General features: G+C 48.7%; 4 protein-coding genes, 1 non-coding gene and 4 pseudogenes across 5 annotated transcripts; all 9 read right to left on the bottom strand.

Annotated features, from left to right (window-relative positions):
• Nucleotides 1-4,668: 4,668 nt before the first annotated feature.
• Nucleotides 4,669-5,864, bottom strand: LOC135119116 (histone H1-like; annotated as a pseudogene).
• A 1,218-nt stretch (nucleotides 5,865-7,082) lies between these two features.
• LOC135119128 (histone H4-like) lies at nucleotides 7,083-7,664 on the bottom strand (annotated as a pseudogene).
• Nucleotides 7,665-13,877: 6,213 nt separating this feature from the next.
• On the bottom strand, nucleotides 13,878-14,270 carry LOC135119121 (histone H3-like; annotated as a pseudogene).
• Nucleotides 14,271-15,093: 823 nt separating this feature from the next.
• On the bottom strand, nucleotides 15,094-15,938 carry LOC126056182 (histone H2B). The gene is given in 3 exon segments (XM_049848319.2): nucleotides 15,094-15,553; nucleotides 15,556-15,660; nucleotides 15,663-15,938. Coding segments are annotated over 3 exon segments (369 nt in total). The 5' UTR covers nucleotides 15,868-15,938; the 3' UTR covers nucleotides 15,094-15,494.
• A 976-nt stretch (nucleotides 15,939-16,914) lies between these two features.
• Nucleotides 16,915-17,712, bottom strand: LOC126056180 (histone H2A). Its single transcript, XM_049848317.2, is given in 2 exon segments — nucleotides 16,915-17,394; nucleotides 17,397-17,712. Coding segments are annotated over 2 exon segments (366 nt in total). The 5' UTR covers nucleotides 17,584-17,712; the 3' UTR covers nucleotides 16,915-17,215.
• A 1,337-nt stretch (nucleotides 17,713-19,049) lies between these two features.
• Nucleotides 19,050-20,069, bottom strand: LOC135119119 (histone H1B-like; annotated as a pseudogene).
• Nucleotides 20,070-21,312: 1,243 nt separating this feature from the next.
• Nucleotides 21,313-21,825, bottom strand: LOC126056186 (histone H4). The gene has a single exon (XR_010277993.1). It is a non-coding gene; the product is annotated as a histone H4 (transcript).
• Nucleotides 21,826-22,252: 427 nt separating this feature from the next.
• LOC135119120 (histone H3-like) lies at nucleotides 22,253-23,178 on the bottom strand. Its single transcript, XM_064042822.1, has one exon. The coding sequence runs from the start codon at nucleotides 23,034-23,036 to the stop codon at nucleotides 22,626-22,628; it is 411 nt and encodes a 136-aa protein (XP_063898892.1). The 5' UTR covers nucleotides 23,037-23,178; the 3' UTR covers nucleotides 22,253-22,625.
• A 950-nt stretch (nucleotides 23,179-24,128) lies between these two features.
• On the bottom strand, nucleotides 24,129-24,650 carry LOC135119134 (histone H2B-like). The gene has a single exon (XM_064042828.1). The coding sequence runs from the start codon at nucleotides 24,648-24,650 to the stop codon at nucleotides 24,129-24,131; it is 522 nt and encodes a 173-aa protein (XP_063898898.1).
• Between the last annotated feature and the right edge of the window lie 1,540 nt (nucleotides 24,651-26,190).

Genomic DNA, 26,190 nt, shown 5'->3' with positions numbered 1-26,190 from the left:
AAGGCGTTCCTTTACAGCACGCTGTAAGTTACGCATGTGAGACTTGTTAGCGTCGCGGGAAAGTACTGTAGGCACGGACGACCGCGTTCTTCTCGGTCACCAGAGCACGCACGTCATCCGGGAGCTTGAAGCGATGGCTCGTCGCTTCAACTCTACGTGAACACTTGTCCACGGTGGATTGTACGTGCACGGTGAACGACCGATCGCGCCATGTCAGCGACTGAGGAGTTGATTTCATCGGGAATTGATTCTAACTGGGCGGAGGAGGATTTCAAGCTTTCGCTTAGCATTCTCCAGTCCGTGACAATCTGGGTGGGAGGAGGGCGATCCGGGTCGAGTGGGCCTGAGCGCGAGGCTAGTTCCACAAGAACCGGTCTGTGGTCGGAGGTGAGCTCGTGTAGTACCTCGATCGAATGTAAACGTAAGTTTACGTTCTTGAAACTACATCGAGAACGTCGGGAAGTGGTCGACTATATTAGAAAGTGAGTGGGATCATCCGGGCGATGACATCGAAGTTGAGGGATTCACACTGATTGAATAGCAACCTCTTGGAAGTAGTGTTGCTATTCCAGGCAGGATGTTTGGCGTTTAGATCGCCTGCTATTATTACAGAGTCATGAGCCTAGTAAGGCTCTGAGATCGTTCGTGGATCGGGTGTGGACTGAAAGGATGAGGACGTGGGAGGGCAGTAGGCCGATAAAGAGTGATCGACTGGTGCTGGGACATGGCTAGTCGACAGATCGAGGCTTCAATGCAGCTTAAGTCGGGGGAGTGATCTCTACACAATGTAGCGATCTTTTATAATAGATAAGCGTGCCGCCTTTGTGGCGTGTGATCCTGTCATTTCTAATTAACTTATAGTTGTGCTATATATTAGGGCTTGTACACTTTAAGGAAGATCTCTTGTACGAGAATGTCTATCTTATGGGATTGTAGGAAGGCGGAAATCGTCGCGTTATTGAAATACCGTTGGCATTATAATAGCCAAGCCTAAGGGAATGGGGTTTAATTTTGGATGTATTATCCATTTCTATTTCTAAAGTGAGGCAGGTTTTGAACTGCCTGGGCGACGTCTGAATACTCCTGCCAACGGGTAGAGTTTGATAAGGTCGCCATTGCTGGCGACTATCTCCCTCGAAAGTTGTTGAGCTCTGTCGCTCGTAAATACACTAACGTGCTCAGTATAACGTTCATAGAACTGAGCGCTGATACTGGGCTAGAAAGAAGGCGCGATCGCTTGCGCTTGCGCGAGCTTAGCGGCTATAGGAACCGCGCGGAGGGCGCGGAGGGCGCGGAGAGGTGACAGGAGGGACGCGAGAGGTAAGCTCGCGGGCGCCGCGGTGGGATTATTGCCGGGGCGGGAGTTGGCTGGGGAGGAGCTGGAGTTGGCCTCGGGGTTGGAAAGGCTCTCTGATGGTTGAGAGGCTTCCAGGGGAGGGCGGGCTGAACGCTCGGGAAGTTGAGCGGTAGGTAGCCTCGCTGATGGGCTTTCCCTGTGGCGGGCGTTTGCACGCTTGGCCAGCTTGGGGAGACGTTTTGGGGCCTTTGGGCAGCCGCGGTAGTTGGCAGGATGGCCTGAGTGCCGCAGAGGCAGCTCGGAAGCTCGGTGCACAGAGTGCGGTCCTTGGGTCGCGGGCAGTCGGAGGTGCCGTGTTGGCCCTAGGCATTTCACGCACCTAGGCTGGGCGAAACAGTTGCGCTGTGGTGACCCCACAGTTGGCAACGGTGGCATTGGGATACAATGCCAGATCTATTTGGCTTCTCGATTGAGATGCCGGTTAAATACACACCGATTTGATGTTAAAATCGGGTGGATTTTCTAGAAGGACACGGCTCGCATACTACGAGCACCATGTCGAAGGCGTGGCCGCTGCGGCGCGGTGCATCCTATGGACTTGCGTCGCAGGGATGTTTGTGACTTAAGGTCACTTAAAATGTCATCGAAGGGATTTCCTTCGGAATACGGGTAATGACGACCCGGAGAGGTTTTCCTCGGGGAGGGTACGTGTGGAACGAAATGTTCCTCGCTCTTAGCGCTTTAGTTATCTCCCTATAGTCGTCTGACGTAGGAGGACGATTTTCTACCGTTGCCGGTATTGGAGGCCGATCTGTAGTTGATCTTACGATCAACACACAACTGAACACTTCGGTCCATTTGCCTTGTCCTGTAAGTATACAGGCGGCGGAGGTTTGTTTTGAGGTGCGCTTTTGAGCGGCACAGCAGGAGGAAGCGACCTGGGGTCGGGGTGACGGGGCGGGGATGCTGTAGACACAGCGGGCGGGCTAGGGAGAGGAGATGCGGCAGGGCGATGGTCTTGCGCGCCTTGTGTTATTTTTTGTTCTTTTCCTCTTACCTCCCTGTACGACGGTGAAGTCTTCGTGGAAGAGAGTCAGAAGGGCTCGGAGGGTTGAGCATCCTCAGGGGACGGGTGAGGCAGAGCGGGAGGACGAGGTGTCCATGCATTCGGCGTCGTTTGTGACGCGGTGCACTCGCCTGAGTTATTTCCATTGTCTGTGAGACAATGGGATTAAAGCTGGTCGAGTGCAGCTGGGCATCGACCATTGTATTGAATACCGTTTCCGCTAATGCGGCGGTTTCCCGAAGAATACAATTATAGGCTCGACAATGGGGCGCGGCACCGCCGGCCTCACCTGTTGAGCCGTTATCTATAACACAACAATAGCGCGCTAGGCGCGGGTCCTTGATATCAAGGTTACTAATAATGTCGCCATATTTGGCGACGATATCTTAGTCGCGAGGAGGACCTCAAAGAAGAACTAATACTTCGGTAGTCATTTTCCCGTGAGGGAAGAGATTTGAGCTTCTAAAGTGGGGGCTAATTTATAAAACCTAACAACCTATCTCCTATCTCCCCGGGTGGATGGGCCCGGGGATGTGTAACCCCTCCTGCCGGGTATAGGCAGGAGGTGAGAACCTATTAGTGAGCCCTAAGCTTGTAAACCGTTCGCCAGTCTTATTGTGCGAACGGGCCCTAACTTCAGTCTAGTGCGAAGGGTATAGAGATACCCAACCGACACCAGGTGTGTGTAGCTGTGAAAGCAAACCAGATGCAAGGCACGACTAGGAGTCCCCAAGGCCGAAATCGAGCTCCGTCCAATTGACTGCCTTGCCCTGAAGGGGTTCGGCGGGTGTGATTGGGTCAACACCCTCTCGGCTTCGTTGGCACCGTATGGTTTCAACCGAGAACCACGAAACTGTGGCTTTTACCCAGAAGGGGTCAACTGAATTTACTTGACACAAACGTTTTAGAAACAGGATAATCGTCCGCGCTGAAAAAGCAGCTTTAGATTGATATATTTGTAGTCGGCAGACGACTACGGTGAAACGTCCGGGCGTAACAAAGACAAAAGTCGTAAACGGGCGAGCGCAAGAGCGACACGTCCGTTACGACGAGACAGAAGTGGGAGTCTTTTAAACCCAGGCGTCCGCGGCATTTATATACTCGACCGGCGCGTCTCACTAAGTGGGAGGGGTATGTAGCGACGAACGGGCGAGTGTAACTCGCAAAACGCGCAAGCGCGATCACGTGGACAAAAAATAAAAAAAAAACAAACGAAAATAATTCTATTCCTAGGCTGAGCTGCGAGTGCCATTATCAAACAGAAAGAAAAAGACCAAACACCACATGCACGTCATGTCATTATAATAAAATCAAATTGTCTTTGTCCTTAGGCTTTCTTTTGCATTTCGCGCGGAAAACGGAGGCAGTACTGTCAGATTCGAATGAAGCGCGCGCTTTTTCACTTTGTTGTTCTCTGTTTTTGACGGGATTAGATTGTTTTATATTGTTTTGATTCGTACGCTTCGATCATTATTGTGTCGTGTATTTCACAGTGTTTATGTAAACAAGTGTTGTGAAAGTGTTTTTCTTTCCGATCAGGTATGCAAGTGTAACACACATAACAAACAACCTAGCCTAGCGTAGTAAAATTATATATGTATATATAAGTAAATAATTATTTACTTATTACATTATGTATGTGTTTTGTAGGTACGTAATTCTAGTGAGTTGTATGTAAGTTATGTATTGTTTTGTAAGTAGGTAACATAGGAACCTTATGTCAAACTATATGCTTAATACACATTTATATGTACTTGTCTTTTCAATATATATGATCTTTTGTACCTACATACTTAGTTCGCAATAAAGATTTTCTTGATAATTATATACATGTCTAATGTGTGTGCGTCGTGCGTGTTTAATGGTTAGTTACGTAGGCACCTAGTTATTTGATACGTTTTGACTTGTCTGTTTATATGAGAAACGAATAATATTCATGATAGTATTGTTAGCCCTGAAAAGGGCTGTTTTGAAGCGCTCTACGAGCGCCGCGTTTGAAGCGCGTGCACTCCCGCTGAGCATCTTGTTGCCGCCGTTTGATTTTCTTCATTTGTTGTTGTTGTTGTTGACAGAGACTCGAGACACTGTGAGCGAGCGCGCAGCGCCCTACTTCCGAGGACGACGATGTACGCTTCGAACGTAAGCGATGCAGGCTAGCTTGGCTGTGAGGAGCGCGCACGGTTCACGGCGGGCGACGTCGACGTCGACCACGATCCGAGCGATGTGTGTAGTAGGTACACAAGGTGGGTGGATGGTGTTTAGTTCCACTACACAGCGCACACTTGCCACCGTCACACATCACATCACATTGACAGCGCGCTGCACGGATGTTGTGGATGGACGTGCTGAGCCGGGCCGAGCCGAGCCCGAACCGAGCCGGCGCAACGCCCGCGCCGGCTGCCGCTTCCGTCGCCGCGTTTCGCGTCGCCGGTAAACCGAACGCCGCGCGTCAGATGTTTACTTCTTGGCTGCGGACGCTTTCTTGGCTGCCGGCTTCGATTTAGGGGTGGCGGCGGCCTTCTTCGGCTTGGTGCCTTAGGTTTCTTTGTAGGCGGCTTCGCGGTCTTCTTAGCCTTAGGTGCGGCGCCTCCCTTGGCCTTGGCCGGAGCGGCGGCCTCTTGGGCGCCGGTTTCTTCTTAGCGGCGGCGGCCTTCTTGTCCTTAGCGGCAGCGCCGGCGGACGACTTCGCCTTGGAGGGCGAAGCCGATGCGGCGGACGCAGATGCAGCAGCGGCCGCGGCCTTCTTGCTCTTGGCTCCGGCGGCTGAAGCGGTAGCCTTCTTGGTCTTCGTGGCTGCGGAGGCGGCGGCCTTCTTGGGCGCAGCGCCCGCTGGTTTCTTGGCGGCGGCAGATTTCGATTCGAGCTTGAAAGAACCGGACGCTCCCTTGCCCTTGGTCTGGATCAAAGCGCCAGACTCGACGGCGCTCTTCAGGTATTTCCTTATGAACGGAGCTAGTTTCTCAGCGTCTACCTTGTACTGAGCGGCGATGTACTTCTTGATCGCCTGCAGCGAAGATCCGCTGCGCTCCTTCATCTCCTTGATAGCGCTGTTTACCATCTCGGATGTTTTAGGATGGGTGGGCTTCGCCTTCGGCTTCTTCGCACCGCCAGCCTGCCTCGCCTGCTTCTTCGCCGGTGTAGCTGGAGCCGGAGCTTCGGTTGCGACTGCTGTGTCTGCCATTGTTTACAACGCACGCACGATCAACACACACACGAAATAGTAAGTGTAATACACAACAAGTTACTTGGGTAGTAGTAGTTTAGTGAGAGACTTAGATGTCGCCACTTATAGGTTTTTCAAATTTCGAACGCGTACGCCGAACGACGACGAAACTTTACCGTAACGAGCGCCTCTGTGTCGCGGGCGGATTTCTCTTTGGGAGGCTCGAAAGTTTTCACTAACACGTATCTAATAAAACTTATTTTTCCAATGTTTATCGTCGCGGCGGACGCGTACAGTGATCGGATTAGGATAATACATGAACTTGACGAGGTCGTGGCGCCTGTGCGAACGCGAATAGTGCATAATAGGAACCGGGGCGGTTGTTTATTTCGGCGGCTGGTTACCGAGGCACCAGTGGGTCCAGTTCAAAATGTTATTTTCTCTATAAAAGTGATAGCGAGTGACGATCGAGGTCGACCCGCCAACAAGGAGGATATCGAGCTTGTGTGGTAACAGGACCCCGTCGATATTCGTCAGTTACGCGAACGCATTATCGACCTAAAAGTGAAGCGTCGTAAAACACGGCGAGCTCCGCGTCCGCTAAGGACGGTCTCGAGGCTCCGCGTCCAGGACGTGCAACCAATCGGTAATATTATTTTGCTTTGTTCTTCTTGTTTATTATCGAAAGAGAAAAGTGCCCTTCGACGGAGGTCAGGACGGGTAGCAGCCTGCGCTGCACCGTCCTCCGCAGGCACCGCACAGAGTACCTACCTAACGGCGCGCATTCGAAGACACGGCGACGACGGCGAACTCAACTTGGTCCGTGAGTCCGTCGGTTCGTCGTTCTCGTTGTTATTTATTGGTTTTCTATTTATTACCTACATACATAGGTAGTACCTAAATAAATCGAAAACATCGAGACTACACCTAGGTATGATGTGATGTATTTACCTACTTGACGTTGATTATTATGTACAGGTCTCGTATAATATATGATAATACCTACGCTAGTGAATAACATACTCCGACGGCATTTTCAGCGGCGGCAGCAGCAGCAGCAGCAGTGGCGGCGGCAGAGGCGGCTTCGGCTTCGGCAGCGGCGACGGCAACGGCAGCAGTGCAGCCGGCAAGCAGCGACGACTACGGCCGAGATTGATTGAGGCGCGGCGCCGCGGCGGGCGCGGTGAATTTAGAAAACAACAACAATAGCATAGGAATTAGGAGGTTACAAACATTGTATAATATAGTAGTTCGAATATATTACCAGAATATGCTTTTCTATTATTTAAGTTATGTCGGTTTTAATTTCATTCTTCTTCCTTTCTACAAACAACAGCTAAGTAGCTACTAGGTAACAGCGAGTAGTCCACATTCTATATTATATGTAGTAGGTATGTATATAATGTAACAAAACGGTTTTGTTATTTTTATTTAGTGGCTACTACTAAGCACCACCAAGAATATGTGTTGAATGTTGTTGTACGTTTTAGACGAACTCTGCATAAAGAAACATATTTAAAATATCGATCGTATGCGGCCCTGAAAGGGCCTTTTAATGTGCGCATATCTACATGCACCTACGTATGGTTGAACGACGCATGAATCGATACGTTACTGTGTACCACATAGAGAGTACACGAACGCACGACGCACCCGCGTCCACCATAGTGTAGGTTCTGTAGAATAGCTGGTCGACGGACGACACGTTGGCCGCGGCGGATAGACACGGTCTAACCTCCGAAACCGTACAGGGTGCGACCCTGGCGTTTCAGAGCGTACACGACGTCCATGGCGGTGACGGTCTTCCTCTTGGCGTGCTCGGTGTAGGTGACCGCGTCGCGGATCACGTTCTCGAGGAACACTTTGAGGACACCGCGAGTCTCTTCGTAGATCAGACCGGAGATACGTTTCACGCCTCCTCTGCGAGCCAGACGACGGATGGCGGGCTTCGTGATACCCTGGATGTTATCACGAAGTACCTTCCTGTGGCGCTTGGCTCCTCCTTTTCCAGACCCTTTCCTCCTTACCGCGACCGGTCATCTTCTCGGTTAGTTTGTAGAATTTACGATAACACAACGAACGAACAGCGAAGCACCACGATCGAGTGCCGCACGAGTACTGGCTATACGCTTCGCGTATTTTTTGGTATGGCATCTCGCAGTTCAGCCTGGGAGGCCGTGTACTGCTGTGGACTTTTTCCCTGTGGATGCCTGGGAATTTAGGCCTCCAGCCAGGGGCGTAAAGCAACCATAAACTAAGCGACTGCGCTAAGGGTACCCCTGTGGGGATCGGACCTCGGCTTAGGGCGTCGCTGGGGGAGGCAACAAAGGGACAGGCTGGATCGCCGCGGTCGTATTATTAAATGGGAATTTAAAGCTACTGGCTCAGCTCGCGGGCTGGCTCGATGAGCAAGGGTCGGGAGGACAGAGAACAGGACGTCGCGGCGGACCTCGGCGGCGAGGTTTGTACGAACGCGGTTTGTGTTTGTATAGGGTGCTAGTGAGTTTACTACTCTCTTGGAGGACAGTTATCTCATCGTCAGGTTCTGAAGGGCATGCCTAGGGCGGCGAATCCTACTGATGCGGGAGGGAGTGTAATTACTGGCTGACACGATAAGTGAGTTATCGTGTTTCTCAGCGCGTTCGAAGTACCGTATGGCGGCACTTCATATACTGGCGGATGGTAGGGATTTTTAAGTCGACATGAAGAATCTCATTTCGAACATAATAGGGAGCTCCTGTGATTTTCCGTAAGGCACGGTTTTGAAGGGCTTGCATTCTGTGAAGGAGGCGATGGCTTGCCTGTGCGAACACAGGGCAAGCATACATCATGACGGGGCGTATGCACGATCCGTAGAGGCGTAACTTGGATTTAAGAGATAATTTGCTCTTTGAATTGAGCAAGAAGTGCAATCTGCCGTACACAAGGCTGCTCTAGAGCGCACTTACGTATGTGCTCGGCGAATGAGAGGCGCTGGTCTAAGATTACACCTAGATATTTGGCATGCTCCTTCGGAATCGGCCTACCAAACATGGTGACTGACGGGGCGCGGGAGGAAGCCTACGGCGGGGGCTCGAAAAGTATGGCCTGGCTTTTGTCGGGGTGGAGTTCGATTCTCCATAGCCTAGTCCAGACACCTAGGGTGTTGCAATAGGCTTGGAGATGTCTCACTATGGCGGCTGGGCTGCGGCCTGAGCAGTAGATTGCCGTGTCGTCGGCGAATAGGGCTAATTGAACATGCTTGTTCTTAGGAATATCGCTAGTGTATAGCGTGAAGAGGATGGGGAGAGTACCGAGCCTTGTGGGACGCCAGCTTATAGGGTGGGCCGAAGAAAGAGTGCCGTCTATGCGATAGCGAAAGGTGCGATTCGACAAAAGTCTCGTAAGATGACGACAGACGGTCTGGGACACCGAGTTGGTAAAGCTTGTAAATCAAGCCTGTGAGACTTTGTCGAATGCTTTTATCAGAAGAAGACAAAGCGCGGGCCACGTTGGAATCCGTGGCTCACCTTCCACGATGCGGTGGACTTGTTGGACACAAGAGTGATGGGTTCGAAAACCAAACTGTTCTAATGGAATAAGACTCTTTGCTTCGACGTAATCTTTGGGACGCATAGATAAGTATCTCGTAGATCTTGCCGAACATTGAGTAAACTGATAGGGCGATAGCTGGACGGGTCTGATTTTGGTTTACCGGGTTTGGGAATACCGATTACGGTTGCCTCTTTCCATGCCTGTGGGAACAGGTTATGGGTCATGGCGCAATTGAAGATCGCGGTCATAGCATTACGAGGAAGCGGGTAGGATTTTGAACACTTTATTGGTTATTCTATCTGGGCCCGGGCTTTACGGGGTTTGAGACGTTTGATGATCTCTGCCACTTCGTCTGGAGTGACGGGTGGCAAGGGATCGTCAGGGTCTTCTTGCGGTGGTAGGGAGGATCTGCGCTCGACCTCGGCTTCGACCTTTAGTAGGTGAGCCGGGTCGACCGGTTGGTACTAGGCGAGCATTGAGCCTCGAGGCTGTCGGCCAGACATTCCGCTTTTCATCGTCCTCGAAGGCGATGGAATTGTCGGGGCGTTTGATCGGCGGGGTGGAAGCTACTTCATCGGATTTGAGTTTCCTTTGAAGCTGCCAGAAGGCTTGATGAGTCGGCTCGAGTTCGCTCAGCGTCTTGTCCCAGCGCGTTTCACGCATCTCAGCAAGGCGTTCCTGGCACGCTGTAAGTTACGCATGTGAGACTTGTTAGCGTCGCAGGGAAAAGTACTGTAGGCACGGACAGCCGCGTTCTTCTCGGTCACCAGAGCACGCACGTCATCCGGGAGCTTGAAGCGATGAAAGCTCGTCGCTTCAACTCTACGTGAACACTTGTCCACGGTGGATTGTACGTGCTCGGTGAACGAGCCGATCGCGCCCGTCATGTCAGCGACTGAGTTGATTTCATCGGGAATTGATTCTAACTGGGCGGAGGAGGATTTTAAGCTTTCGCTTAGCATTCTCCAGTCCGTGACAATCTGGGTGGGAGGAGGGCGATCCGGGTCAGTGGGCCTGAGCGCGAGGCTAGTTCCACAGAACCGGTCTGTGGTCGGAGGTGAGCTCGTGTAGTACCTCGATCGAATGTAAACGTAAGTTTACGTTCTTGAGGAGCGCTACATCGAGAACGTCGGGAAGGTGGTCGACTATATTAGGAAAGTAGTGGGATGCATCGGGCGATGACATCGAAGTTGAGGATTCACACTGATTGAATAGCAACCTACCTCTTGGAAGTAGTGTTGCTATTCCGGGCAGGATGTTTGGCGTTTAGATCGCCTGCTATTATTACAGTCGCTCAGGGCCTAGTAAGGCTCTGAGATCGTTCGTGAGGATCGGGTCGTAGGACTGAAAGGATGAGGACGTGGGAGGGCGTAGGCCGATACGAGAGTGATCGACTGGTGCTGGGACATGGCTAGTCGACAGATCGAGGCTTCAATGCAGCAAGTCGGGGGAGTGATCTCTACACAATGTAGCGATCTTTTATAATAGATAAGCGTGCCGCCTTTGTGGCGTGTGATCCTGTCATTTCTAATTAACATAGTTAGCTATATTAGGGCGCGTACACGCGGCTTTGAAGGTCTCTTGTACGAGAAGAATGTCTATCTTATGGGATTGTAGGAAGGCGGAAATCTCGTCGCGTTAGCCGAAATACCGTTGGCATTATAATAGCCAACCTAAGGGAATGGGGTTTAATTTTGGATGTATTATCCATTTCTATTTCCTAAAGTGAGGCAGGTTTTGAACTGCCTGGGCGACGTCTGAATACTCCTGCATAACGGGTAGAGTTTGATAAGGTCGCCATTGCTGGCGACTATCTCCCTCGAAAGTTGTTGAGCTCTGTCGCTCGTAAATACACTGAACGTGCTCAGTATAACGTTCATAGAACTGAGCGCTGATACTGGGCTAGAAGCGCGATCGCTTGCGCTTGCGCGGGCTTGGCGGCTATAGGAGCCGCGGAGGCCGCGGAGGCGCGAGAGGAAGGACAGGAGGGACGCGAGGTAGCTCGCGGGCGCCGCGGTGGGATTATTCACCGGGGCGGGAGTTGGCTGGGGCTGAGTTGGCCTCGGGGTTGGAAAGGCTCTCTGATGGTTGAGAGGGTTCCATGGGGAGGGCCGTTGTGGGCTGAGACGCTCGGGAAGTTGAGCGGTAGGTAGCCTCGCTGATGGGCTTTCCCTTAGCTGGCGGGCGTTGCACGCTTGGCCAGCAGGGAGACGTTTGGGGCCTTTGGGCAGCCGCGGTAGTTGGCGGGATGGCCTGAGGCGCCGCAGAGTACAGCTCGGAGGCTCGGTGCACAGGTGCGGTCCTTGGGTCGCGGGCAGTCGGAGGTGCCGTGTTGGCCTAGGCATTTCACGCACCTAGGCTGGGCGAAACAGTTGCGCTGTGGTGACCCCAGTTGGCAACGGTGGCATTGGGATACAATGCCAGATCTGTTGGCTTCTCGATTGAGATGCCGGTTAAATTACACACCGATTTGATGTTAAAAATCGGGTGGATTTTGGAAGGACACGGCTCGCATACTACGAGCACCATGTCGAAGGCGTGGCCGCTGCGGGCGCGGTGCATCCTATGGACTTGCGTCGCAGGGATGTTTTGTGACTTAAGGTCACTTAAAATGTCATCGAAGGGTTTCCTTCGGAATACGGGTAATGACGACCCGGAGGTTTTTCCTCAGGGAGGAGTACGTATGGAACGAAATGTTCCTCGCTCTTAGCGCTTTAGTTATTTCCCTATAGTCGTCTAACGTAGGAGGACGATTTTGATACCGTTGCCGGTGGAGGCCGATCTGTAGTTGATCTTACGATCAACACACAGCTTGAACACTTCGGTCCATTTCGCCTTGTCCTGTAAGTATACAGGCGGCGGAGGTTTGCACAGGTGCGCTTTTGGGCTTAGCGGCACCTTGGGAGGAAGCGACCTGCGAGGTCGAGGGTGACAGGGCGGGGATGCTGTAGACACAGCGGGCGGGCTAGGGAGAGGAGATGCGGCAAGGGCGATGGTCTTGCGCGCCTTGTCATTATTTTTGTTCTTTTCTCTCTTACCTCCCAGTACGACGGTGAAGTCTTCATCGGAGGAAGAGAATCGGAGCTCGGAGGTTGAGCATCCTCTGGGACGGGTGAGGCAGAGCGGGAGGACGAGGTGTCCATGCATTCGGCGTCGACGTTTGACGCAGGTGCACTCGCCTGGTAATTTCCATTGTCTGTGAGACAATGGATTAGGAACAATGGTCGAGTGCAGCTGGGCATCGACCATTGTATTAGGGATTACCGTTTCCGCTAATGCGGCGGTTTTCCCCGAAGAAACAATTATAGGCTCGACAATGGGGCGCGGCACAGCTGCGCCGGCCTCCTGTGAGCCGTTATCCTAACACAATAGCGCGAAGGCGCGGGTCCTTGATATCAAGGTTACTAATAATCGCCATATTTGGCGACGATGTCTTGGTCATGAGGAGGACCTCAAAGAAGAACAATTACTTCGGTAGTCATTTTCCCGTGAGGGAAGAGGGCTACCGAGCTAAAGTGGGGCCTAATATAAAACCCTATAACCTATCTCCTATCTCCCGGGTGGATGGGCCCGGGGATGTGTAACTTCCTCCCTGCCGGGTATAGGCAGGGGGTGAGTACTATTGGTGAGCCCTAAGCTTGTAAACCGTTCGCCAGTCTTATTGTGCGAACGGGCCCCTACCAGTCTAGTTGAAGGGTATAGAGATACCCAACCGACACCAGGTGTGTAGCTGTGAAAGCAAACCAGATGCAAGGCACGACTAGGAATCCCCAAGGCCGAAATCCGAGCTCCGTCAATTGACTGCCTTGCCTGAAGGGTTCGGCGGGTGTGATTGAGTCAACACCCTCTCGGCTTCGTTGTCACCGTATGGTTTCAACCGAGAACCACGAAACTGTGGCTTTACCCAGAAGGGGTCAACTGAATTTACTTGACACAAACGTTTTAGAAACAGGATAATCGTCCGCCGCTTTGAAAAAAGCAGCTTTAGATTGATATATTTGTAGTCGGCAGAGCGACTACGGTGAGCGTTACGTCGGGCGTAACAAAGACAAAAGTCGTAAACGGGCGAGCGCAGAGCGACACGTCCGTACACGACGAGAGTCAGAAGTGGAGTCCTCACGCTTCGCGTACACTGGGCCTTTATTTATATATACGACGGGGTCTCGGCGGCGAAATTCTATCCGGAGTGAGCGGGGAGGGTGACTATCGAAGCGTTCGTTATAGGTTGATTTTAGGCATTTAATCTATGATTTTTATGATTGACATAGTATACTGTATTGCGAATTTCCCATAAATAATAATAAAAAAAAAAATACATGGTGTTATACACCCTGTATATGTTTTTTTTTTTTTCTGTATTAATTCATTAATATAACTTTGATAATAGTAACCTAATAAATGAATGAAAATATGTCTTAAGGATAAAAATAAAAAGTATATATATATACATATATATATTACATGCTTTATCTATCTATCTATCAATGTATATAATAATGTAATGCTTAAATTTTGACAAAATAAATTCATGAGTGTTTTCCAAAACTTATCCGGGGCATCGTCATATGTATTATTAGTATTAAATAAATTACATGAAAGGAAGGAAGGCAGGTAGGTATGTATGTATGTATGTATGTATTTATTTATTTTGGATGTATGTATGTATGTTGTACAAAGATTAATGTTTGTTGTTGCTACGTTTTAAGACACGTCCGATGTAAAGAAACATTTTCAACTGTCAGAATCATATGTGGCCTGAAAAGGGCCTTTGAATGAGCGCGCACCGCCGGTCAACCGTTGATCAAGCGCGGGACACCTTAAGCACGTTCGCCTCTGATCCTGCGAGCGAGCTGAATGTCCTGGCATGATGGTGACACGCTTGGCGTGGATAGCCACATTGGTGTCCTCGAAGAGACCGACGAGGTAAGCCTCGCTGGCCTCCTGAAGTGCCATAACAGCGGAGCTCTGGAAGCGGAGATCGGTCTTGGTCCTGGGCGATTTCACGCACGAGACGCTGGAAGGCAGCTTGCGGATCAACAGCTCTGTACTCTTCTGGTAACGACGGATCTCACGGAGACCACAGTGCCAGGCCTGTAGCGATGGGGCTTCTTCACTCCGCCGGTGGCCGGTGCGCTCTTGCGCGCGCCGCGGTGGCGAGGCGCCTCGGCGCCGCCGGTGGATTTACGAGCGGTCTGCTTAGTACGTGCCATTATTAGACAATACAACAGCGAACTGACTGTACAAACACAACAATAATGGCTGATCGTGAGCGGACCTCTACGGTTCGAACGTGCGTGAGAGAATAAAATCCAGAAGCGATCGTCGCCTCTATTTATACTGTACGTACTGTACTGGGTGACTGAGCGAGCGACTAGCGCCCTCTGTCTCTGTCTGGCGCGAAATTTCCGAAATCAACAAAACGTTAAAAAGAAAAAGAAGTATTTTATAATTTTTATCCTATTCGGATTTATATACTTATTTATTGTATTATATTTTATATTATTCGTCTATGTTGTTGTTAGTATGTATTTTATGATAACTGTGTAACTTTAGGAAGAAAATAATCCTATAGGTTGCAGATCTATACATAATATGTATCACACAGGCAGTATGGTTTTATAGGGAGGTAGGTATATTATTTATGTATGTACGTATGTATGTATGTATGTATGTATATACATTCGTTTGTTTGTTTAATATCGAATTTTGACTCTGTCCGTCCGTGTAAAACTATTCATTCATTCATTCATTTATTTATTTATTTTCAACATCATTTTTCAATGGAATACGTAGGTACTAGGTGTCTGTCTATCAATATTGATCATGTATCTATAATAATAGTATTATTCTGTACTCCTATCTGTTATTGCCTATACTTTGTTGTATGTCTAGCTGCGAAAATTTGTTTGTGTGTATGCGATATACCTCTTATATATTTATTAAGCAGTAGTAATATACTGTGTGTAAATAAACTACGTTTTGACGAGCATCTGATTCAAGAAACGTGAAATTCTCATCTTTCACATGATTACATTTGTGGCCCTGAAAAGGGCCTTTTTGTTATCCAGCCATCCCCTGTGGCGGTGCGGCGGTGCGGTGCAGTCGGTGCGTGCGTGCTCGTGGCCAGATTTTCGACGTGGCGGCGGTTTGTGGCGTCTGGTGGCGTGGTTCTCGAAATGCATCTCGATAAGCGCCCGTGCGTGTGCGCGTACGTACATAATAAATTGGTAAGTAAGATACCTATGTATATATATACGTAAACCCACACGACGACGCAATCGATCAACACTCGCACAAAACACCATGGCGCACACACCCGGAACACACGAACAACAAACACTGGCTCGGCGACACGACACGACACGGCGACGTCGTCCACAAACGCGGCGGTCACGAGGAGGCGTCGGCGGCTGCTTTCGCTAGCTGCCGGCCGCTCATTTAGAGCTGGTGTACTTGGTGACGGCCTTGGTGCCTTCACTGACGGCGTGCTTGCGAGCTCACCGGGCAGCAGGAGCCTGACGGAAGTTTGGACCTCCCTCGATGTGATGGTGGACCTCTTGTTGTAGTGGGCGAGACGGGAAGCTTCGGCGGCGATGCGCTGAAAATGTCGTTCACGAACGAGTTCATGATCGACATGGCCTTGCTGGAGATACCGGTGTCGGGGTGCACCTGCTTCAACACCTTGTAGATGTAGATGGCGTAGCTCTCCTTCCTCTTGTGCTTCTTCTTCTTCTTGTCGGTTTTGGAGATGTTCTTCTGGGCTTTGCCAGATTTCTTGGCGGCTTTACCACTTGTCTTGGGCGGCATTGTTGTTAAAACACAATACTAGACTTCAGCGAGAGCGGGTATAGTGCTGACGGAACGGAGTTCGGCAGCAATATAAACGACATTAGATATGAAACTACTATATATGCGGCAGCCGGCGCGAAACACCAAGGCATCCGCTCCGTAATCGACGAACCGGCGGACCAATCGTAGCCCTTTCAACGTCGAAAAGCTGGCGGTGGGGCAATGGGTCGGGGGCGGGAGGAGGGAGAGTGGAGGAGTGGGGAGGACGCTTGCACGACGAGATGTAGAGAACATTCGCTTGTAGAAAATGAATACAGTAATTATGCATTAAACACATCATATATTTTCACAGATAAATGTACAATTGTGTAATGTACATACATACATACATACATACATACATACATACATACATTCATTCATTCATTCATTACATATATATCTATAATACAGGAAATATTACCTATATATAAATTATGAATATTATAAACTCGAAAAGAACTGGACAGATTTAAAAGAAATATTTCACCATTAGGCCTACGTTATTCAGCAAATAGTACCTAGGTTTTCCTTGCTATTAATAAAATCAGTGTTATATGTGTAGGAATAATTGAAACATTATTATCCTATGTTTTATTATTATTTCAATGAATGTGTGTTTGTATATGTATTTAAGTAGTTAATGTTAGTGATTATTTATTGGTTATATCTTCTTTCTTTTTACACAGTCTATCTGTATCTCTTTTAAATTCTAACACTCCCATAACGGGCCTGCTGGAAGAAATTTCTTGTGAGATAAGCTGTGCCCTTGTACAATTCTCTCAAATCTATTATTTATTCTTGTCTGTATTTATGTGTTGTACTGTACTGTTAAATAAATAAATAAATAAATGAATTTACATATGTAATTTGTACAGGTAACGTGGAAAGGCAAAGCACGGCGCGCCTGCAGCGAGGTGGTGCGCCGCGCGGCGACAGCGCGCGGCTACGCAGCACCACCAGAGGCAGCAGGGACCCCGCAAATGAAGGTATGTAACATGTACCTAACCTAAAATTATCACGGCGCAGCGCAGTGTCGAGTAACATCCTAGCACACGTAATTAATATGCCTAGTCAGTACAGCGTTGTACTTGTACGTTTTGAGACGACACTGATAAAGAAACTGTCTTTTAACATTGGATTATGTATCGACGAATCATATTGTGGCCCTGAAAGGGGCCTTTTGTTTGTATGTGTTGCATACGAGGGCGACGAGCTCAGCGCGTCCGACGCGATACAATATTGCAATAGGTATACGAGTGCATGGCGCGAATGAATGCACGCATGCATATATACACCACACAATATTATCCCATCGAAGCAACGCTTAAGCCTTCTTCTCGGTCTTCTTGGGCAGCAGCACGGCCTGGATGTTAGGCAGCACACCACCCTGAGCGATGGTCACGCCGGATAGGAGCTTGTTCAATTCCTCGTCGTTGCGGATGGCCAGTTGCAGATGACGCGGGATGATCCTGGTCTTCTTGTTGTCTCTGGCCGCGTTACCGGCTCGAGAACCTCAGCGGCCAGGTACTCCATCACGGCGGCCAAGTAGACAGGCGCTCCGGCACCGACGCGCTCTGCATAGTTACCGTTACGCAGCAGCCTGTGGATACGTCCGGGGAACTGTAGACCGGCACGGTTGGACCGGGACTTTGCCTTCCCCTTAACCTTGCCACCTTTACCACGACCGGACATTGTCAAGATTGGTTAAGAATATCACGGAAAATCACCAAGTTACGCTCTGAGTGCGAGCGCGACGACAGTCGAGTGAACAACTAATTTTTAAACCCAGGCGTCCGCGGCATTTATACTCGACCGGCGCGTCTCACTAAGTGGGAGGGTATGTAGCGACGAACGGGCGAGGTCTCGCAAAAACGCAAGCGCGATCACGTGGACAAAAATAAAAACAAACGAAAATAATTCTATTCCTAGGCTGAGCTGCGAGTGCCATTATCAAACAGAAAAAAGAAAAACACCACATGCACACGTCATGTCGTATAATATAAAAATCAAATTGTCTTTGTCCTTAGGCTTTCTTTGCATTTCGCGAAAACGGAGGCAGTACTGTCAGATTCGAATGAAGCGCGCGCTTTTTCACTTTGTTGTTCTCTGTTTTTGACGGGATTAGATTGTTTTATATTGTTTTGATTCGTACGCTTCGATCATTATTGTGTCGTGTATTTCACAGTGTTTATGTAAACAAGTGTTGTGAAAGTGTTTTTCTTTCCGATCAGGTATGCAAGTGTAACACACATAACAAACAACCTAGCCCTAGCGTAGTAAAATTATATATGTATATATAAGTAAATAATTATTTACTTATTACATTATGTATGTGTTTTTGTAGGTACGTAATTCTAGTGAGTTGTATGTAAGTTATGTATTGTTTTGTAAGTAGGTAACATAGGAACCTTATGTCAAACTATATGCTTAATACATTTATATGTACTTGTCTTTTTCAATATATATGATCTTTTGTACCTACATACTTAGTTCGCAATAAAGATTTTCTTGATAATTATATACATGTCTAATGTGTGTGCGTCGTGCGTGTTTAATGGTTAGTTACGTAGGCACCTAGTTATTTGATACGTTTTTGACTTGTCTGTTTATATGAGAAACGAATAATATTCATGATAGTATTGTTAGCCCTGAAAAGGGCTGTTTTTTTGAAGCGCTCTACGAGCGCCGCGTTTGAGAGCGCGTGCACTCCCGCTGAGCATCTTGTTGCCGCCGTTTGATTTTCTTCATTTGTTGTTGTTGTTGTTGTTGACAGAGACTCGAGACACTGTGAGCGAGCGCGCAGCGCCACTTCCGAGGACGACGATGTACGCTTCGAACGTAAGCGATGCAGGCTAGCTTGGCTGTGAGGAGCGCGCACGGTTCACGGCGGGCGACGTCGACGTCGACCACGATCCGAGCGATGTGGTGTAGTAGGTACACAAGGTGGGTGGATGGTGTTTAGTTCCACTACACACAAGCGCACACTTGCCACCGTCACACACATCACATCACATTGACAGCGCTGCACGGATGTTGTGGATGGACGTGCTGAGCCGGGCCGAGCCGAGCCGAACCGAGCCGGCGCAACGCCCGCGCCGGCTGCCGCTTCCGTCGCCGCGTTTCGCGTCGCCGGTAAACCGGGAACGCCGCGCGGATGTTTACTTCTTGGCTGCGGACGCTTTCTTGGCTGCCGGCTTCGAAGGGGCTTGGTCGGCGGTGCCTTAGGTTTCTTTGTAGGCGGCTTCGCGGTCTTCTTAGCCTTAGGTGCGGCGCCTCCCTTGGCCTTGGCCGAGCGGCGGCCTTCTGGCGCGGTTTCTTCGCGGCGGCGGCGGCCTTCTTGTCCTTAGCGGCAGCGCCGGCGGACGACTTCGCCTTGGAGGGCGAAGCCGATGCGGCGGACGCAGATGCAGCAGCGGCCGCGGCCTTCTTGCTCTTGGCTCCGGCGGCTGAAGCGGTAGCCTTCTTGGTCTTCGTGGCTGCGGAGGCGGCGGCCTTCTTGGGCGCAGCGCCCGCTGGTTTCTTGGCGGCGGCAGATTTCGATTCGAGCTTGAAAGAACCGGACGCTCCCTTGCCCTTGGTCTGGATCAAAGCGCCAGACTCGACGGCGCTCTTCAGGTATTTCCTTATGAACGGAGCTAGTTTCTCAGCGTCTACCTTGTACTGAGCGGCGATGTACTTTTGATCGCCTGCAGCGAAGATCCGCTGCGCTCCTTCATCTCCTTGATAGCGCTGTTTACCATCTCGGATGTTTTAGGATGGGTGGGCTTCGCCTTCGGCTTCTTCGCACCGCCAGCCCTCGCCTGCTTCTTCGCCGGTGTAGCTGGAGCCGGAGCTTCGGTTGCGACTGCTGTGTCTGCCATTGTTTACAACGCACGCACGATCAACACACACGAAATAGTAAGTGTAATACACAACAAGTTACTTGGGTAGTAGTAGTTTAGTGAGAGACTTAGATGTCGCCACTTATAGGTTTTTCAAATTTCGAACGCGTACGCCGAACGACGACGAAACTTTACCGTAACGAGCGCCTCTGTGTCGCGGGCGGATTTCTCTTTGGGAGGCTCGAAAGTTTTCACTAACACGTATCTAATAAAACTTATTTTTCCAATGTTTATCGTCGCGGCGGACGCGTACAGTGATCGGATTAGGATAATACATGAACTTGACGAGGTCGTGGCGCCTGTGCGAACGCGAATAGTGCATAATAGGAACCGGGGCGGTTGTTTATTTCGGCGGCTGGTTACCGAGGCACCAGTGGGTCCAGTTCAAAATGTTATTTTCTCTATAAAAGTGATAGCGAGTGACGATCGAGGTCGACCCGCCAACAAGGAGGATATCGAGCTTGTGTGGTAACAGGACCCCGTCGATATTCGTCAGTTACGCGAACGCATTATCGACCTAAAAGTGAAGCGTCGTAAAACACGGCGAGCTCCGCGTCCGCTAAGGACGGTCTCGAGGCTCCGCGTCCAGGACGTGCAACCAATCGGTAATATTATTTTGCTTTGTTCTTCTTGTTTATTATCGAAAGAAAAGTGCCCTTCGACGGAGGTCAGGACGGGTAGCAGCCTGCGCTGCACCGTCCTCCCGCAGGCACCGCACAGAGTACCTACCTAACGGCGCGCATTCGAAGACACGGCGACGACGGCGAACTCCCAACTTGGTCCGTGAGTCCGTCGGTTCGTCGTTCTCGTTGTTATTTATTGGTTTTCTATTTATTACCTACATACATAGGTAGTACCTAAATAAATCGAAAACATCGAGACTAGGTATGATGTGATGTATTTACCTACTTGACGTTGATTATTATGTACAGGTCTCGTATAATATATGATAATACCTACGCTAGTGAATAACATACTCCGACGGCATTTTTCAGCGGCGGCAGCAGCAGCAGCAGCAGTGGCGGCGGCAGAGGCGGCTTCGGCTTCGGCAGCGGCGACGGCAACGGCAGCAGTGCAGCCGGCAAGCAGCGACGACTACGGCCGAGATTGATTGAGGCGCGGCGCCGCGGCGGGCGCAGTGAATTTAGAAACAACAACAATAGCATAGGAATTAGGAGGTACAAACATTGTATAATATAGTAGTTCGAATATATTACTAGAATACGTATGTACCTACCTATATAGTACAAGTACCTATGTATTTTATACTTACACACATAATATACTTACAACGTTATGTCGGTTTTTAATTTCATTCACACTTCTTCCTTTCTACAAACAACAGCTAAGTAGCTACTAGGTAACAGCGAGTAGTCCACATTCTATATTATATGTAGTAGGTATGTATATAATGTAACAAAACGGTTTTGTTATTTTTATTTAGTGGCTACTACTAAGCACCAAGAATATGTGTTGAATGTTGTTGTACGTTTTTAGACGAACTCTGCATAAAGAAACATATTTAAAATATCGAATCGTATGCGGCCCTGAAAAGGGCCTTTTTTTAATGTGCGCATATCTACATGCACCTACGTATGGTTGAACGACGCATGAATCGATACGTTACTGTGTACCACATAGAGAGTACACGAACGCACGACGCACCCGCGTCCACCATAGTGTAGGTTCTGTAGAATAGCTGGTCGACGGACGACACGTTGGCCGCGGCGGATAGACACGGTCTAACCTCCGAAACCGTACAGGGTGCGACCCTGGCGTTTCAGAGCGTACACGACGTCCATGGCGGTGACGGTCTTCCTCTTGGCGTGCTCGGTGTAGGTGACCGCGTCGCGGATCACGTTCTCGAGGAACACTTTGAGGACACCGCGAGTCTCTTCGTAGATCAGACCGGAGATACGTTTCACGCCTCCTCTGCGAGCCAGACGACGGATGGCGGGCTTCGTGATACCCTGGATGTTATCACGAAGTACCTTCCTGTGGCGCTTGGCTCCTCCTTTTCCCAGACCCTTTCCTCCTTACCGCGACCGGTCATCTTCTCGGTTAGTTTGTAGAATTTACGATAACACAACGAACGAACAGCGAAGCACCACGATCGAGTGCCGCACGAGTACTGGCTATACGCTTCGCGTACACTGGGCCTTTATTTATATACGACGGGGTCTCGGCGGCGGCGGGAATTCTATCCGGAGTGAGCGGGGAGAGGTGACTATCGAAGCGTTCGTTATAGGTTGATTTTAGGCATTTAATCTATGATTTTTATGATTGACATAGTATACTGTATTGCGAATTTCCCATAAATAATAATAAAAAAAAAATACATGGTGTTATACACCCTGTATATGTTTTTTCTGTATTAATTCATTAATATAACTTTGATAATAGTAACCTAATAAATGAATGAAAATATGTCTTAAGGATAAAAATAAAAAGTATATATATATACATATATATATTACATGCTTTTTATCTATCTATCTATCAATGTATATAATAATGTAAGCTGCTTAAATTTTGACAAAATAAATTCATACAGAGTGTTTTCCAAAAACTTATCCGGGGGCATCGTCATGATGCTATTATAGTAGGTATTAAATTAAATTACATGAAAGGAAGGAAGGCAGGTAGGTATGTATGTATGTATGTATGTATTTATTTATTTTTGGATGTATGTATGTATGTTGTACAAAGATTAATGTTTGTTGTTGCTACGTTTTAAGACACGTCCGATGTAAAGAAACATTTTCAACTGTCAGAATCATATGTGGCCCTGAAAGGGGCCTTTTAGTAATGAGCGCGCACCGCCGGTCAACCGTTGATCAAGCGCGGGACACCTTAAGCACGTTCGCCTCTGATCCTGCGAGCGAGCTGAATGTCCTTTGGCATGATGGTGACACGCTTGGCGTGGATAGCGCACAAGTTGGTGTCCTCGAAGAGACCGACGAGGTAAGCCTCGCTGGCCTCCTGAAGTGCCATAACAGCGGAGCTCTGGAAGCGGAGATCGGTCTTGAAGTCCTGGGCGATTTCACGCACGAGACGCTGGAAAGGCAGCTTGCGGATCAACAGCTCTGTACTCTTCTGGTAACGACGGATCTCACGGAGAGCCACAGTGCCGGGCCTGTAGCGATGGGGCTTCTTCACTCCGCCGGTGGCCGGTGCGCTCTTGCGCGCCGCCTTGGTAACGAGCTGCTTCCTCGGCGCCTTACCGCCGGTGGATTTACGAGCGGTCTGCTTAGTACGTGCCATTATTAGACAATACAACAGCGAACTGACTGTACAAACACAACAATAATGACGAGAAAACTGATCGTGAACGAGCGGACCTCTACGGTTCGAACGTGCGTGAGAGAATAAAAATCCAGAAGCGATCGTCGCCTCTATTTATACTGTACGTACTGTACTGGGTGACTGAGCGAGCGACTAGCGCCCCCTCTGTCTCTGTCTGGCGAAAATTTCGAAATCAACAAAACGTTAAAAAAGAAAAAGAAGTATTTTATAATTTTTATCCTATTCGGATTTATATACTTATTTATTGTATTATATTTTTTATATTATTCGTCTATGTTGTTGTTAGTATGTATTTTATGATAACTGTGTAACTTTAGGAAGAAAATAATCCTATAGGTTGCAGATCTATACATAATATGTATCACACAGGCAGTATGGTTTTATAGGGAGGTAGGTATATTATTTATGTATGTACGTATGTATGTATGTATGTATGTATATACATTCGTTTGTTTGTTTAATATCGAATTTTGACTCTGTCCGTCCGTGTAAAAACTATTCATTCATTCATTCATTTATTTATTTATTTTCAACATCATTTTTCAATGGAATACGTAGGTACTAGGTGTCTGTCTATCGCAATATTGATCATGTATCTATAATAATAGTATTATTCTGTACTCCTATCTGTTATTGCCTATACTTTGTTGTATGTCTAGCTGCGAAAATTTGTTTGTGTGTATGCGATATACCTCTTATATATTTATTAAGCAGTAGTAATATACTGTGTGTAAATAAACTACGTTTTGACGAGCATCTGATTCAAGAAACGTGAAATTCTCATCTTTCACATGATTACATTTGTGGCCCTGAAAAGGGCCTTTGTTTGTTATCCAGCCATCCCCTGTGGCGGTGCGGCGGTGCGGTGCAGTCGGTGCGTGCGTGCTCGTGGCCAGATTTTCGACGTGGCGGCGGTTTGTGGCGTCTGGTGGCGTGGTTCTCGAAATGCATCTCGATAGCGCGCCCGTGCGTGTGCGCGTACGTACATAATAAATTGGTAAGTAAGATACCTATGTATATATATACGTAAACCCACGACGACGCAATCGATCAACACTCGCACAAAACACCATGGCGCACACACCGGAACACACGAACAACAAACACTGGCTCGGCGACACACGACACGACACGGCGACGTCGTCCACAAACGCGGCGGTCACGAGGAGGCGTCGGCGGCTGCTCGCTAGCTGCCGGCCGCTCATTTAGAGCTGGTGTACTGACGGCCTTGGTGCCTTCACTGACGGCGTGCTTGGCGAGCTCACCGGGCAGCAGGAGCCTGACGGAAGTTTGGACCTCCCTCGATGTGATGGTGGACCTCTTGTTGTAGTGGGCGAGACGGGAAGCTTCGGCGGCGATGCGCTCGAAAATGTCGTTCACGAACGAGTTCATGATCGACATGGCCTTGCTGGAGATACCGGTGTCGGGGTGCACCTGCTTCAACACCTTGTAGATGTAGATGGCGTAGCTCTCCTTCCTCTTGTGCTTCTTCTTCTTCTTGTCGGTTTTGGAGATGTTCTTCTGGGCTTTGCCAGATTTCTTGGCAGCTTTACCACTTGTCTTGGGCGGCATTGTTGTTGTTAAAACAATACTAGACTTCAGCGAGCGGGTATAGTGCTGACGGAACGGAGTTCGGCATTAGCTGACATTAGATATGAAACTACTATATATGCAGCGGCCGGCGGCGAAACACCAAGGCATCCGCTCCGTAATCGACGAACCGGCGGACCAATCGTAGCCCTTTCAACGTCGAAAAGCTGGCGGTGGGGCAATGGGTCGGGGGCGGGAGGGGTGGAGGTGGGGAGGACGCTTGCACGACGAGATGTAGAGAACATTCGCTTGTAGAAAATGAATACAGTAATTATGCATTAAACACATCATATATTTTCACAGATAAATGTACAATTGTGTAATGTACATACATACATACATACATACATACATACATACATACATACATTCATTCATTCATTCATTACATATATATCTATAATACAGGAAATATTACCTATATATAAATTATGAATATTATAAACTCGAAAAGAACTGGACAGATTTAAAGAAATATTTCACCATTAGTACGTTATTCAGCAAATAGTACCTAGGTTTTCCTTGCTATTAATAAAATCAGTGTTATATGTGTAGGAATAATTGAAACATTATTATCCTATGTTTTATTATTATTTCAATGAATGTGTGTTTGTATATGTATTTAAGTAGTTAATGTTAGTGATTATTTATTGGTTATATCTTCTTTCTTTTTACACAGTCTATCTGTATCTCTTTTAATTCTAACACTCCCATAACGGGCCTGCTGGAAGAAATTTCTTGTGAGATAAGCTGTGCCCTTGTACAATTCTCAAATCTATTATTTATTCTTGTCTGTATTTATGTGTTGTACTGTACTGTTAAATAAATAAATAAATAAATGAATTTACATATGTAATTTGTACAGGTAACGTGGAAGGCAAGCACGGCGCGCCTGCAGCGAGGTGTGCGCCGCGCGGCGGGCGACAGCGCGCGCGGCTACGCAGCACCAGAGGCAGGGACCGCAAATGAAGGGGTATGTAACATGTACCTAACCTAAGAATTATCACGGCGCAGCGCAGTGTCGAGTAACATCCTAGCACACGTAATTAATGCCTAGTCAGTACAGCGTTGTACTTGTACGTTTTGAGACGACACTGATAAAGAAACTGTCTTTTAACGTTGGATTATGTATCGACGAAGATCATATTGTGGCCCTGAAGGGCCTTTTGTTTGTATGTGTGTTGCATACGAGGGCGACGAGCTCAGCGCGTCCGACGCGATACAATATGCAATAGGTATACAGTGCATGGCGCGAATGAATGCACGCATGCATATACACCACACAATATTATCCCATCGAGCGGCAAGCCTTCTTCTCGGTCTTCTTGGGCAGCAGCACGGCCTGGATGTTAGGCAGCACACCACCCTGAGCGATGGTCACGCCGGATAGAGCTTGTTCAATTCCTCGTCGTTGCGGATGGCCAGTTGCAGATGACGCGGGATGATCCTGGTCTTCTTGTTGTCTCTGGCCGCGTTACCGGCCAACTCGAGAACCTCAGCGGCCAGGTACTCCATCACGGCA

This window comes from Helicoverpa armigera, chromosome 30, assembly GCF_030705265.1.
Source record: "Helicoverpa armigera isolate CAAS_96S chromosome 30, ASM3070526v1, whole genome shotgun sequence".
NCBI classification, from domain to species: Eukaryota; Metazoa; Arthropoda; class Insecta; order Lepidoptera; family Noctuidae; genus Helicoverpa; species Helicoverpa armigera.
This window is presented reverse-complemented; position numbering and strand designations above follow the sequence as displayed.